The sequence below is a fragment of the Odocoileus virginianus genome, chromosome 5, assembly GCF_023699985.2.
Source record: "Odocoileus virginianus isolate 20LAN1187 ecotype Illinois chromosome 5, Ovbor_1.2, whole genome shotgun sequence".
NCBI classification, from domain to species: domain Eukaryota; kingdom Metazoa; phylum Chordata; class Mammalia; order Artiodactyla; family Cervidae; genus Odocoileus; species Odocoileus virginianus.
In genome coordinates this window covers 16,404,328-16,419,220 of record NC_069678.1, presented here as the reverse complement: position 1 = coordinate 16,419,220, position 14,893 = coordinate 16,404,328, and the positions used below count along the sequence as shown (strand labels likewise).

Sequence of the window (14,893 nt, the reverse complement as noted above, 5' to 3'; positions counted from 1 at the left end):
AAGTAAAATATTTGGCATCTTCAAGGAGATTAGAATCAAAGATGAAAGTCTTATTATTCTTAATTCAAACCTTTGTTGATATAGTACATGTAACAGTGCATGTTCTGATCAATGTACATCAAGAAAAATTTTTAAAGAGTAAGAAAAAGTCCATATGAACAATTGGAAAGTAAATGATAAAATTTATAAAATCAAGACTAGAACAATCACAAGCTTATTTACATACCCTAGAATGCTAGGTTTAAACCTGTCTTCTCTGAAGTATTTTTGCTTCTCTGAAGTATTTAAACTGGTTTAAATATTTAAATATGTGTGTGGAAAATAAAAAGAAGTACAAAGGAATTCCCTGGCCACCCAGTGGTTAGGATTCAGCCCTTTCACTGCTGAGGACTCAGGTTCCATTGCTGGTTGAAGAACTAAGGTCCCGCAAGTTGCATGGCATGACCAAAAAGAAGAAAGTACTAGTAAAACTATTATTTATTAAAGGCTCCTTATATGTTGAGTGCTGTATCAAACTCTTCAATATATTAACTCATGTAACACTTATGTCAACTTCGTGGAGTATTACTGTATTCAATTTATAAATGAGTTTAAATATTATGCCTGAAACTTAGAGAGGCTAATGAAGGAATTTAGGGGTTTCCCAGGTGGCTCAGTGAGTAAAGAATGCACCTCCAATGTAGGAGACAAATGTTTCATCTCTGGATCAGGAAGACCCTCTGGAGGAGGGCATGGCAACCTCTGTCAGTATTCTTGCCTGGAGAATCCCATGGACAGAGGAGCCTGGCAGGCTACAGTCCACGGGATCACAAAGAGTCGGATATGACCGAAGTGACTTGGCATGCCTGCATGTAGGAATTTGTGCAAGAAATCTCCATCAGCGGACTTTTTAAAAGAGTGTTATGACAACAGTCAGGAGGAAGACTTGGACTTCTGAAATAAAGGGGATTAATTAGGAAAACTTTTCTGAGGCTGAAAGTTGAGTGTTGGTAAAGGCATGGAGAGGAGAAGACAGAGTGGAGAGAATTTCAGGAAACACTGATTTCAGGAACGAACAGGAAACGGATATAATTAGGATCTATCTTAGCTTCCTGAATGGCAGTAATGGTTAAACAGTGGGTAATCAGGAGTAGATATGGGTTTATGGGCAACGTTAATTCTGTTCTAGTATGGTCTCCAATCCTGAGTTCACATCAAATAAGCACATTTCTGTCTCCATCATAACTTGGAATATACAATATTGAAATAAAAAATAGAACATCTGTTACAGAATATCTTCTCTGATTAAATGTTTTATCTTTTCTCACACTAGGAAAACCTTTTCATACTTGAAGTGACTGGAAAGGATAAGTTAAGATTTATTTCATTTATTTCATTCTCTCCTTGCCTTTGGCTAGAATTCAGGGAAATAAGCTAAATACCTGCATGGTCTTTTTGAGTCTCTTATGATCACAGTAGATTTTAGTGCAGGACTTAGGGAAGTAAAGCCTAGGACAAAGGGATCTGAGAAGTCATCCTAGGACGCTTGCAGGACATTTGGTATTGATAGTGCATTCTGGCTGTGCTGAAAGAATATCAGCCGTGGGTATCTTTTGTCTTTCACTTAGATCACTGTTCCCCATTGGATGCTGAGGGGGCTAAATCAAAAGTGCTGGAGGAGGACACTTGCTTTGGCCAGTTTATTTTTGACCATTGAATGAATCTAAAATGATATGTCACCATCTTGCCTTGCATTTCTCTGATTAATACTGACATTTGAATATGTCTTCATATGTTTATTGACTGTAAATGTCTTCTCTCCTAAAAAAAAAAAAAAAAAGAGTGCTAGAGGAAGAACTTTAGAGCTGGGCTTCTTCCTGGACCTGGGCTCACCTCTTCAATGGCTGGGTAATTATTTCTACAAATCTGCCTTTGGATGTGCCTCTCTTTTCTTTCTCAGATCTATTTCTGCCATAAACCCCAGGGTTCTGGGGTAAAACCTTTCTAGTACCAAAGAAAAGAGGGGGGAAAGTGATGGCTCTGAGCGTGTGGTCTAAGCGGAACCCTGACGACTATTGAGGTCTCAGGCATTGCTCAGAGAGTGGACACACCCTTCACTGAAGTCCTCGGTCCAGCCTACTAGTTTTCATGATTAACTCATCATACCTTTCTTTCCTTTGCTGAGCTCTTTTAGACCTTAGCCTCCCTCAATGCCAAAGCGAAACTCCACGTGTGTGGCTGAGTTCCTTTTTGAAGGTTTCTCCAGCTTCGGGTGGAAGCACAGGCTTGGTTTCTTTGTTGTCTTTCTAACTTTGTACCTGCTGACTCTCTCTGGCAATGCCATTATTTTGACTATTATTCGCCTGGACCGTCATCTTCATACTCCCATGTACTTTTTCCTAAGCGTGCTGTCCATCTCTGAGACCTGCTATACTGTGGCCATCATCCCCTGTATGCTTTCTGGCCTCCTGAGTCCTCATCAGACCATTTCTCTCCAAGGCTGTGCCACTCAGCTCTTTTTCTATCTAACCTTTGGTATCAATAACTGCTTCTTGCTCACAGCCATGGGATACGATCGCTACATGGCCATCTGCAACCCTCTACGATATTCGGTCATCATGGGTAAAGGGGCCTGTATCCAGTTGGCATCTGGGTCCCTGGGAATTGGCCTGAGTATGGCCATTGTCCAGGTAACGTCTGTGTTTGGCCTGCCCTTCTGTGATGCCTTTGTCATCTCTCACTTCTTTTGTGACGTGAGACCCCTGTTGAAGCTGGCCTGCACAGACACCACTATCAATGAGATCATCAACTTTTTGGTCAGTATTTGTGTCCTTGTTGTACCCATGGGCCTGGTCTTCATCTCTTATGTCCTCATCATCTCCACCATCCTCAAGATTGCTTCAGCTGAGGGTCGGAAGAAGGCCTTTGCCACCTGCGCCTCCCACCTCATCGTGGTCATCATCCACTATGGCTGTGCCTCTATCATTTACCTGAAACCTAAGTCCCAGAGTTCCCTGGGGCAGGACAGACTCATCTCAGTGACCTACACAGTTATCACCCCTCTGCTCAATCCTGTCGTGTACAGTCTGAGGAACCAGGATGTCAAAGATGCTTTGTGCAGAGCCATGGGGCAAAAACCCCTCTCCTCTTAGTCAGGAGAGTCTGTGGAAGGCCTTTTCTCTCATTTTGTAAACATATATTAATTTTAATACTGTTTTAATAATGCTGCTGAGTATGGGATCAAGAATAGACTGAATTGGATGCTAAAACTGGAGGCTTCCATTTGAGTTAGTCATGGTTCTCTGTGTTCTCCTCAAGAGAGGATAGAAAATGACTTATCATACCCTTAAGAATATAGGGAAAAGATTTATCTGTTTGGGTCATTCATACCCATATTCTGTCACACACTGGTGTACATATCTAAATATGTCCTGAGAATATGTTGGATTGTACAACTGCAATAAGACACAAAATTCAGAAGAGTTCTAAAAGGCTAATGAATAAAGTGCTTGGAAACCACCTCAGAAAAACCTCTGTTGTGGTGGTGAAGGGCATAGGAGTAATTTGTGCAAAATTTTATTTAACAAGTAAGTGTGGAGACACATGCATGTTCCTTTTCTGTGGATGTTGAAGGCTTTTTGTAATCTGATTTTGCTGCTTGCTAATATCCCACCACAGCCTGAGGGATCTTCAAAAGGCAAACGAATGAACAAAAAGCCCACTCTCCAAGTGGATAGAACTGCCCTAACTGACTGTTTCTGGAAATGAGGAGTACAAACGTGGTAATACAAAAGATCTTCAGCTATTGAGAGCACAGAGGCGGGTTGTCCAGTCCCAGGATGCCTGGGTAAAAACTAGTGAGAAAACTCCAGTTGGGGAAGGAGATCATGATGAACAGTTTCATGCTTTCACACCTCCAACACAGGAGTGAAAGAGGATAGAGGCTGGGAGGAGCCAAGAAGAATCAGAGTTCCTTTTGCAGAGTAGACCTAAATCTTTGAAATAGTGTTATAAATGTAAGCACCTTAACTACAGCTTCTGAAGTCATTTATTAATGAGCAGAAGTCTGAAGCTTGATTTAATGAAAAAATTTTCCAGTCAGCTTCTAAGCTATCATGATTTCCCAGCAGCTCAGTGGTAAAGAATCTGCCTGCCAGTGCAGATGAGGCAGGTTTGACCCCTGGGTCAGGAAGATCCCCTGGAGAAGGAAATGGCAACCCACTCCACTATTCTTGCCTGGGAAATCCCATGGACAGAAGAACCTGACAGGCTACAGTCCATGGGTTCACAAAAGAATTGACCAACTCAGCAACTTAACAACAAAAACCACCTAAGCTTTCAGAGGTTAATTTTCAGAAATTTCTTCTTAGATATTCCCAGCTTAAAACCTGAGTTTAAAAAACAGCATTTTATGTCTGAGCATCACAGAAGGTGAAAGCATATGCTCTGGTTCTCTTTCCCTCATCTTTTCACTCCACTCTGGCCTTCGAATACTAAAGAACAGGTAAAGCCTGCATTTCAAACCCAGCTTCTGCAGTCTCCAGAATCTAGCTGATCCCATGGGGTGATCCTGCAGAGGCAAAATGTCACTTGTAAGAGTGTCATGAAGTTAGCTAGATGCTGAAAATGGGACAAGCCAATGGAAATTAACAAATCTTCTAAGTCAACATAACATATCTAACTTTGCTGAGAAACACTGGTGTATACAATCTGACCAGAGATAAAAGATAAAAAATATCTTTGCCTTGGTGATAATATTTTTAAAAATGACAGAGTCAGTTTATTTATGTTAGGATAGCCAGAAAACAGTTATAATTTTTTTTTCTTATTAGTTCTGTTTAGATAAAACTGTTAGGTAAAGATCTGATGACCAGTGTCACGCTCACTTCAATTTGAAATAGTATTTGGTAGCTGCTCTGGTGCGGCCCCTTCAGGACCCACACATCTATTTCCCTAGCTGCTGGAAATGTCTTGGGCTGAAAGCATGCAGTTGAGCCCCGCTTCAGGAATTACCATGCTAAAAAACTGCCATCTCCAGAGTCACAGCCCCTTCCCATGGGTAGCCTTTCCAATGACTTATCTTTCTCAGGGTATAAAGACTGGCACCCTTTCCTCAATTTAAGACAGCTATGAAGGGTACTCCCAGATTCAGGAATTCCTATCTGTGAGATGATTTGAGGTTTCTGCGTGACTCCGTCACATTTCCACTTCCCCCTCTACCTTCATCCCGCATGAGTGTTGATGCTGAGAGCACTCCCTAATAAACTTGCTGCTTTCAAATTTCTGTTTCAGACTCTGTTTCCTAGAGATCCCAGTCTGCATCATTTCAGGATCCCATTTCTAAAACAGTGGTTGGTCAATGGAGACTCCAAATTTTCAGCCTTGATATGAGCTAGTGAAGGTAGAAGATCAGTGGTTCCTGTATTTTAATTTTAACAAGATATTAATTTTCAAAAATTTAATTCTATTAATTGAATGATATTTACTCTGGTTCAGCTTAGTCTGTGGCAGTGCAGTATTACCTTGTTGCAAACTGGTAAATAAATAAATAAATAAAAATTCGCATTTTTCTCAGAATCCACAGGAAGTCATTTCTTTGTCTTCAAAGATTTCTCTGCAAGCAAGTTCAATTTCATTGCATTCCTTACCTTGCAGTGAGATTACTGACTTCTCTCAGTGATAGTTCAAAAATTGCAAATAACAGGAAAAACAGGAAAGTCTTCAAGAAGGGAAAGATTGTGGATGCTTTAAGCTATATATGCAAGCAGCTTTAACGGTGATCCTGGGCACAGTTATAGAGTAAAAAGGCTTGTGATGGGAATGTCATGGAAGCTGATGAGGCATCAGTTGGGGACTTGGGCTTGGTGACTAACTGCCCAGGGCCAGGTGGACAATTTAAGGTAAGAAGATACTACTGCTCTCTGAGGTTTTCTGGGGACCCAGGCTGGCAAGTGCCTCTGCCATTCTCAACATAAAGCTCCCATTTCTGACTTCAAGGAGGTGTTCCGTTGTTCCACGCTCCGTTTAATGAGAAGAGAGAAAGAGTAGAGCCTTTCTTCAAGTATTAAATTTCCTGAAATACTGACAAGGTGTATCTTTTGTCTGTTCCTACTCCTGAGGGCCATGGAAATTTGTCTTCCACTGGCCAGTAGCAGGGTGCTACTGACTTGATATTCAAAAACAAATCCTTTATTATTGGGAGTTTGTGACAGTTTATGGCAGACAATTTGGAACTGCGACCATGGGAAAGGAATTTGCTTTATGGGCTAGTCTAGACCATTATGGTAAGAGATTGGAGGTAAGAGAGAGTGAAGCTGGGATGAATTATTTCTATCTAATCATTTGGTGACATTCATACTATCTCTCTGTCACAGATAGATTTTATATATATATAAAAAGACATCTTTATAAGTGCCATATTTGGAGGGTCCACAGGGTACTCAAGATCCAACAATGTGTTCCACATCCCCTACAGAAAAGACGTATGACTATCGGGAAGAAAATGACTATCGGGAAGAAAGAATGCGGAAATAAATGGTAGACATAAGTCTGATACGAGCCTGAAATTTAAATATATGGAAGAACACAGTGAAAGGAGAGAACAGAATGTGGAGAATGAAGGACAAATTCACACTGGAGTTTCTTGGGGGATGTGTTCTGAACCTTTGTGGGGGAGAGTCACCACATGGAGCCAGGTTCCGTGTGACAAAAGACAAATGTCTGGGCTAAAAGGGAGCTTAGAGACCACCTGGTCCAAACCTCCCTTGTTGCAAAGAAGAAATGGAATCCGAGATTGGCAAGGACTTGCCCCAGCCACACAGCTAGTTATCAACAGCTCGAGCTTCCAGGTTTGTGCTCAGTCCATAGTGCTTGCAAGCCGGGGCTGAGAATGTAAATGGAAGTAAAAATGAAGTGTAACAGTCAAGACTCAGAAAGATGTATCTGAAGCTTACAAAGCCTGGACTATCCATGTTCCATCTCTCTCAATTTTTCTGGGTCACTTAGCCTCAGACCAAATGAAGGAGTAAGTAACTTGCTCTTCAGCCTGATGCATAGCTGTGTGTAAAACACTATGAGACTAGATGTTGGAATGTTCTGTATGACTCTGGTCCCAAGGCTGTAACTATAACAGACCTTCTATCTTTTCTTGAAGGTATGGGAGTATCTAGGAATAGCAGCAAGGAGCTTCCTATAAGGACTTTTCCTGGCCTATTGTTGCACAAAAAATCCCTTCTCCACCCATAAGGCCTCTTTACACAAAGCCAAATGCCAAGGCCCTTTCCTGGGAATCTGTTCACTATCTTTCTGAAATGATTAAAAAAAAAAACATGAACAGTGTTAAGGAGGTTCCTACCAGTGTTAGGGCTCAATATGGGCTGTCTCTAAATATGCCACAATGACATATTGAATATTTTTAATTAAAGTTACTTAAGAAGCAGGTTGGATGGATTTGGGAGTTTGGGATTAGCAGATGTAAACCATATATATAAGATGGATAAACAACAGGGTCCTACTATATGACATAGGGAACTATATTCAATATCCTGTAATAAACCATAATGGAAAAGAAATGAAAAAGATATATATATATATATAACACAGGGAGCTCAGCCCAGTACTCTGTGAGGACCTAAACAGGTGGGATGGAGTGAAGGGATATATACAACTATCCTCCAAAATAATAATAAGAAGAAAATCTTGTTTCTTCTTTTATTTAATACCTTAAGCCCAATCTCTGTTTAGATTCTTCATAAATTGAGCACTCCAAACCTAAGCTTCTCCATCCTGTCAATTCCTTTCAAATGTATCATTTCTTTGTCTAAAAAGTTTAAAGGTTGCCTGCTTTGGCCACTTGTTAGGTCCCATTTCTATGAGACCTCTGAGCACATGAATTAAAATTTCTTTCTTTGTCTCCTGTCAACTTTATTATTAGTTCAGCCACAAGAACTCAAGGGGATGAAAGGGTTTCCCTCATGCTGACAGCAGATACCTATATTTAAAAAAAAAAAGCTTTAATAATTTCTTTATTCTTTATGACCCCTTTGGAGAAAATGGGACTTGTCAGTCTTATGAATATTTACAAATGTTCCTTCACTTCCTTATGTTATTAATTGGTCACAAAAACAAATAAGCTAAAGGTGCTCTGATCTCCCATTTCCTGTTGTGAACTCCTGGTCAGCACTAGCAGTACCTTGCTCTCTGCTCTAATGCTTTCCCCAGGGCCCCGTATAACCGTCTCCATGAACAGAGGTGGGGCAGGGGTGGAAGAGAAGAGACTGGGACATTGTTTGAAATCTTATTCAGTCCTGCACTTTTTCATTGTGAGAGTTCTTATTATGTGCTAGAGTTTCTCTAAGATGCTTAGTTCAGGTACTGTAAGAGGATATACAAGATTTAATTTGGGGAGATAGGAGAGGAGTGAAACAATAGCAGGGAACTCTTAGACTGAGCCTCACCCCCAGTATTCAGGGGCTCAAGCCTGCCCCAGATTCTGCCAAGAGCTAGAAGTTCATGTGATAGTAAGTGAAGAGAGAGCATGAAAATGATCAGCTTCATCAGCGCACCGTTCCTTGTATTCTCATTCATAGGTCAGACTTACAAAGGAGAGAACATTACAAAAGAGAACATTTCTAATCTAGGACTTCATGGTTCTTGCCTCAAAACTAGTAAGGCTCAAATACTTAAAAGTGTCACATTACACGGTTTCATACTTTTATTCAAGTTGTATATCTCTTTTACAGATGCTAATAAATGAATCTATTCATTCCTTTACTTATATAAATGATGCTTATTGAGCACTTACTATTACATGCCACTTGACCAGTTTAATGAAGCAGTTCTATAAAGCCGTGAGCATTTTCTATGTACCTTGTGAGTTGTCTTTGACAACTGAGAAGCGTTGACTAAAGCCAAAAAGAAATTGCTATTGCTGAGGCTTCTTGAGTGACATCAGTTCCCTGGGGGATCTGGTTTAGGCTGTGGGTCCGTAAATCTGTTGCGCTTCCTGGTTCTCTTCATCTTCAAGAGTAACGTGAACTGCTTCTGGGTTGAGACAAGCAACGCTGTGTCCACAGCAAACAGAATCATCACCAACAATGGGATAAGAAATTGTAGCCAGAAATAGTTGCTTTGAGTGTACGTGTACTCTAGATGCAATAAGAAACATAACTCATATTAGGAATTGAAAAGTGAGGTTAAAGTCTTCATCTTCCCTAAAAGGAGGATCCAACTTGGTCCTTCATCTTCTAGCATGAAATGACATCCAGGAGCAGAGACAAAACACTCATAGGTTTGGGTTCCTCAGTCTGTGTTCCCTGAAGCCCTAGGGAGTCCTGAGTATTTTCCCCACAGTCCCTTTCTAACGGCTTGTTGGCCAATATGCCTAAGGGGAAAGGTCATAGGAAAGATGACCCCTTCCTTGGAGCCTCACAAGACCAATGTCCACATAGGACATGGAGGTGGGAAGCAGATAGAGTAAGGACAGGGTGTCACCAGTGCCTTATTTCTCAAGCAGTCATCATTTGTTGCATGTCTGTTGGGTGAAATTAAGATATTGGGCTAGATCATAAATGTTAATAAGTTGGCTTCCCGGGTGGCTCAGTGGAAAGAACCCACCTGCCAGTGCAGGAGATGGAGGAGACACAGGTTTGATCCCTGGGTTGGGACAATCCCCTGGAGGAGGAAATGGCAACCCACTCCAGTATTCTTGCCTGGAAAATCCCATGGACAGAGGAGCCTGACTGGCTAAGTTCATGGGGTTGCTAAGAGTCAGACACAGTGGAACAACCGAGCAAGGCAAGCAAGGCAATAAGTAAATTGCCTTTCAAGTTCACTGTTTTGTCATTCTGCTATTCTATTTACAAAGTAATAATTTTTTGTGATTTTTCTAGAATTATAGAACCCTAGAATATTATAGCCAGAAATTACTCACAGATCACCTAGACTGGTAACTCTCAACACTGGCTGCCTATTACCATTACCTGGAAGAGCTTTTAAATATTGATGTCCAGGCCTCATTCCAAGCTAATTAAGTTAGAATCTCAAGGGATGATACACAGACATCACTATTTTTTTAATTCTCCAAGCAATTTTAATGAAGTTTAGTCCCAACCCTTTATTTTATAGATAAGGATACTGGAAACACAGCGAAAATCAAACAACAGGTCTCAAATTAGTTAACAGAGAACTACCATTAGAAATTAATTGTGGCTTCTGGTCTCATGTTTTTTAAGATTTTGGCATGAGCAAAGTGTACCAAGCAAATGTCTGATTTCCTCACTGCAAAGCAAATATTTTAAAGGCTCCTTCTTTTATATGAAATTTGGAATCGGCAGCCTTTCACTGACTACAGAGGCAGCCTGCCTCACTACTCTTTCCGTATCAAGCCCTCTTTCTCATCTCCTAATTCACAAGCACACAGCCTGTTGGTTTCCTTTCCCATCCCTCATAGGCTAGAATAGACTTTTCAAGCTATAAAGAGCTTATTCCTTCAACTTTGAAACTCTTTTTTTATTTGATAAATGCAAGTTTCTCCCCAGCAGCAATAGATGACTTTACTTGACTAGTATTCGACAGTTTAAAAATCCATTTCACAACTGTTGCATTTAACATCTGTAAAAAATCCATAATGTGAGCAGATATTACTGTTGCCATTGAACAAATAAGGGATCTGAGACAGAGACTAAGGGATATACTCTACCCCTGGTCTCCTCATCGCACATCTAGTAGACTTTTCAAGGAATCACAGTTGCCTCCATTCTACAGCTTCAGTCGCATTAGGCTCACATGTTCTTTCTCCTTTCCCCTGCTATGAGCTCGTTCCCTTTCCTTCACCAACTTACCTTTTTTTACTGTAATCCTGAGTTTATTAGAGGTGCGGGGGAGCTTCTGAACTCTACCCTCGCAGTAATAGATACCACTGTCTTCTTCTGTGACATTGGTGATGGAGATGTTGTGGTTCTCATACCAGTACTTGAGAGAGGTGTTATCCTTGTAATAGATCACCTTGAAGACATTCAGATTCCTCCAGCTGTGGCACCTGAGGAAGAGGGACTCACCCTCTAACAACACCTCAGCAGAGGCTTGAAGGAGCAACCAGTCTGAAGAATATGTATTAAGTTATTTATTTAACAATGACAGAAAAGATAAAATAAAAATAAGATAAATAAAAAAGGTCGTGCAGAGAGTGTGTATCAGAAACTTTTATCATTAACCCATTTCTTGGCTCATAAGGTCAATAAAAAGGAAATACAAACTAATGCTTACAGCCTGTCTCCTCTGTTGATAAATACTCTGTCCCCCTGAAGGGTAATTCTGGGGCCACAACATCACTGACACTTTTGATGAGCCCAGCCATAGGAGGTCTGAAACTCAATATCCCTTTCAGCTCTATTGTTGCATTTGGTCACTAAAGGGGAAATAAACCTACTCTGCCTGGAGAGTCCTAGCCTAGTAAAGTTGTCCTCTCTAAACTTACAGGTGCTTCCCAGTTCTATTAATCACAGTAAGCCTCTAGCTTCCTCAGAACACGCATCACAATTTGAATTAATTATTTATGTAATTATTGATTGGATGTCCTTTTCCTCATTGGGATCTATACTTCAGAGGTCAGGAGCATGTCTGTTCCTTTCATCATATCTCCAGTGCCTAATAATACCTAGGAATCAGTAGATTCTCGATGAATGTTTGTCAATAATGAGTCAGTAAAATATAAGAGTCAGGTTGTATGGCTAATGTCATTTTAAGAACTCAAAATTTAGAATGGAAATGTGTCTAGGTTGCATAAGCATATTTTCTTGAGGAGCAATCCTTGAGGACTTTTCTAGAATCTACTCCAAAAAAATAATGAAGCTTTTTTACACTACTTTAGTTTCTACTTAGAATTTGTACACAGATGTTGAAACATCTCTTTTCACTCAAGAGAAAAATACAAAATACGCTTATACTTTAAAAATATAAAACAAAATATAAATGACCTAGCTATTCAAATGAAATCATTACTTTGTTCACTGAACATTTACCAAGTAACCCACACATGCCTGAGCACATTGCACTAGTTGTGACAGTGGGAGAGTGATGAAGCAAACATAAGATTTGCTCTTAAGTAAAAGTAGAGTACGTGAGGAATGTAAAGAGATCTCTTTCAAAATAAAGACTACAGCTTACTACTTTACCATATGTAAAATAGATATCCAATGGGAATTTTGCTCTATGTCTCAGGAAATTCAAACAGAGGCTGTGTATCAAACTAGAAGGATGGGATGGGGAGGGAGATGGGAGGGAGGTTCAAAAGGGAGGGGACATACGTATACCTATGGCTGATTCAGGTTTGACAGAAAACAACGACATTCTGTAAAGCAATTATCCTTCAATTAAAAAATAAATAAACAAACAAAAAGAGTACAACTTAATATTCAGGTCATGACACATGGAAATGGCAAACTAAATCTTTAAACCAAAGAACTCTTTGTAACGTTTACATATCCAATATGCCATTTGACCTCGTAACGTGCATCTGTACCCAGGCAGAGAAGATAGAAATGAAACAGACTAGGGGCGTAACACTGGGAGATTGCTAGAATATTGAGAGCAGGCAGCAGGGCAGATGGAGCAGAGGCAGAAGACAGATGGACCTATTGTGGAGAGAGACCTTGAGTTCACCCTTGCTTCTCTGAGCCTTGGAGTAACTTGCTTTCTCCCCATTTTCAGACGGGCCATTCCGCACATGAGAGAATTGATATTTCTGTAACCCTGGAACTTACCACTGGTGACATTTAGGTACACAGGTTCACTAACGGCATATCCTTTGATTCGGCATTGGTATTTCCCACTGTTCTGCATGTCTGCATTCACAATGTCCAGTCTTGAATTTGACATTGTCAAACGGGTTCCATTGTGGATCCACACAGGGGACTTATCTTCAGAGGAACTGTTCGTACCACATGTCAGACTCACAGTGTCTCCTCTAAATATTTCTCTCCATGGTGGATTCAAGAACACCTTAGATTTCCAGATGACTTTGAGAAGAACGGATTATGGAAAGAGATATGGAAGGAGGGAAAATATCATCGAAATCTGTTCAGCCTCCAGAGTACAGACATAATAATAGTCAATCAATGGTCAGTCTACCCTTAAACTGTTGGTGATAAGAAACTATCCTGAGTCCTAGGACTAAAGGAAGGAGGAAAGAATCTTGTGGTCCCACCTAGGGACCCTAGCTTCCAACCTAGGAAAAAACAGGACAGAAGTGTAAGATATTAAAAAACAAAAGAGGATAATCCCTCTAATTTTCTTGATTCCAATTTCAGTATCTGTAAATGAAAATTGAAGTCTCTTCTCAGGCAGAGATTATGTCTGTGATATTCGTACATAGTTCAGCACAATGACTGCTACATAGTGAATATTCATTAAATATTTATTGAGTTGATGAATGAGTGAATAATGGATGAATTAAGGTAGTGGATTAAATGAAATACATGGCCTCTCCCAGCTCTAAATTTTTATGACTATTTAATTGTGAGCAAATAAGGAATGAAAATCATATGTCAATTCTGGAAGGTACTGATAATCACCAAGAGAATCAGTCTTAAAAGGCTTTCAATACAAAGAGATGTGGCACAAATTTGAACAAAGACTTTGGAAGTGGCCAGGCAGTGATGAGGAAGAGGTGACATGGTCAAAAGAGAACTAGACTTGGATTTAAGGGACTTATATTAGAATCCAGTGCCTTGTTAGCCATGTAACCTCCAAAAAATTACTTAATCTGAGTTTCAGTATCCTCAGTTATAAAATGGAAATAATAATAACAGTGATTATGATGTAAGAATTGAATGAGTTTACATCATATTGTCTGGAGCAGAGGCTGAGACAGATGCTCAGCAGACAGGATTGCTTGCATAAAAGAGGAAAGGGTGACTTGAGAGAATGAAGTGCTGTGTGGGAAGCTTTTGAATGGGGGAAAGAAGGAAGACGAGGCAGGTGGAAGTGCAATAGACAGGGAAGAGCAGATTAATAACCATTAAAAAATAGATGATGGGATGAAGGGAAAGGATGAAGGGCGGGCAGTCCCCAGGCACATTGAAATGCTGAGGGAACAAGGACAGAGGACTCACCTAGTGACATGCCATCTGTAGCTGCAAAATCCAGAGACAATAAGTTAGTGTCTGTCCCCAGCCTTCTGGATACCTGAAGACAGGGATTTGGTTATGATGCTGAGGTCTACATCCACGGAGTCTTAAGGGCCAACCATCTTTTCATGACTCTGTTCCAGGGAGAGAAGGAGCTTTGCTTCTTCATCTGCTGTCCCTCCTTTACCCTCTAGGAAAAGCCAGCTTGATAGCAAGGACCAGACTTTAGTCCGGCTTCCTCCTTAGATGGTGCTCGACCCCCCTTCTTCTGCTATCCAGCTCGTCCTCCCTACAGAATCCCTGGGAAACGACCCACAGTTTGCTCATAACCTAGAAAAAGTCAGCAATAAAATTGTCAACTTTCCCTTGCCAGCCACTCCCCCACTCTGTTCTGGCCCCTTCAAGGGAGCTGGTAACTCTACTTACAGAAAAGCAGCAGAGCTAGCCACAGCAAGGCAGGGGCTCCCATGGGATTAGTAGGCATTTTCTCCGTGGCCTCCAACTGAGCTGCAGAGATCCAGGGCCTTAGAATAAACTTGAAAGTAAAAATGAGAAGGAAATGTTCTCTGTGTCATATCTGGTTAACGCATCAGCTGAACCTAGGTTTGCTTCCTTCTCTGGAGATAACATTCAGAGTGGTGCCTAAAAGGGCAATTTTATATAAGTAGTTTTAAAATCATTTATTGATTTTTTTTTTTTTTTTTGATTGCACTGCACAGCGTTCAGCATCTTAGTTCCCCAATCAGGGATTGAAACCATGCCCCTTGCAGTGGAAGTGGATGCACAGT

General features: G+C 40.6%; 2 protein-coding genes across 3 annotated transcripts; one reads left to right on the top strand and one right to left on the bottom strand.

Moving 5' to 3' along the window:
• Positions 1–2,189: 2,189 nt before the first annotated feature.
• On the top strand, positions 2,190–3,131 carry LOC110132645 (olfactory receptor 10J3). Its single transcript, XM_020886096.2, has one exon. It carries the CDS (start codon positions 2,190–2,192, stop codon positions 3,129–3,131), a length of 942 nt encoding a protein of 313 aa, XP_020741755.2.
• A 5,543-nt stretch (positions 3,132–8,674) lies between these two features.
• FCER1A (Fc epsilon receptor Ia) lies at positions 8,675–14,629 on the bottom strand. 2 transcript variants are annotated; one of them, XM_020886105.2, is made up of 5 exons: positions 14,532–14,629; positions 14,091–14,111; positions 12,741–12,995; positions 10,821–11,078; positions 8,675–9,125 (listed from the first exon to the last, which is right to left on the bottom strand). In XM_020886105.2, exons 1-5 carry the CDS (start codon positions 14,587–14,589, stop codon positions 8,929–8,931), a joined length of 789 nt encoding a protein of 262 aa, XP_020741764.2. In that variant the 5' UTR covers positions 14,590–14,629; the 3' UTR covers positions 8,675–8,928. The 2 variants fall into 2 exon arrangements, with proteins under 2 accessions (XP_020741764.2, XP_020741770.2); XM_020886111.2 differs by having other exon boundaries at positions 14,091–14,239; positions 14,532–14,618.
• Between the last annotated feature and the right edge of the window lie 264 nt (positions 14,630–14,893).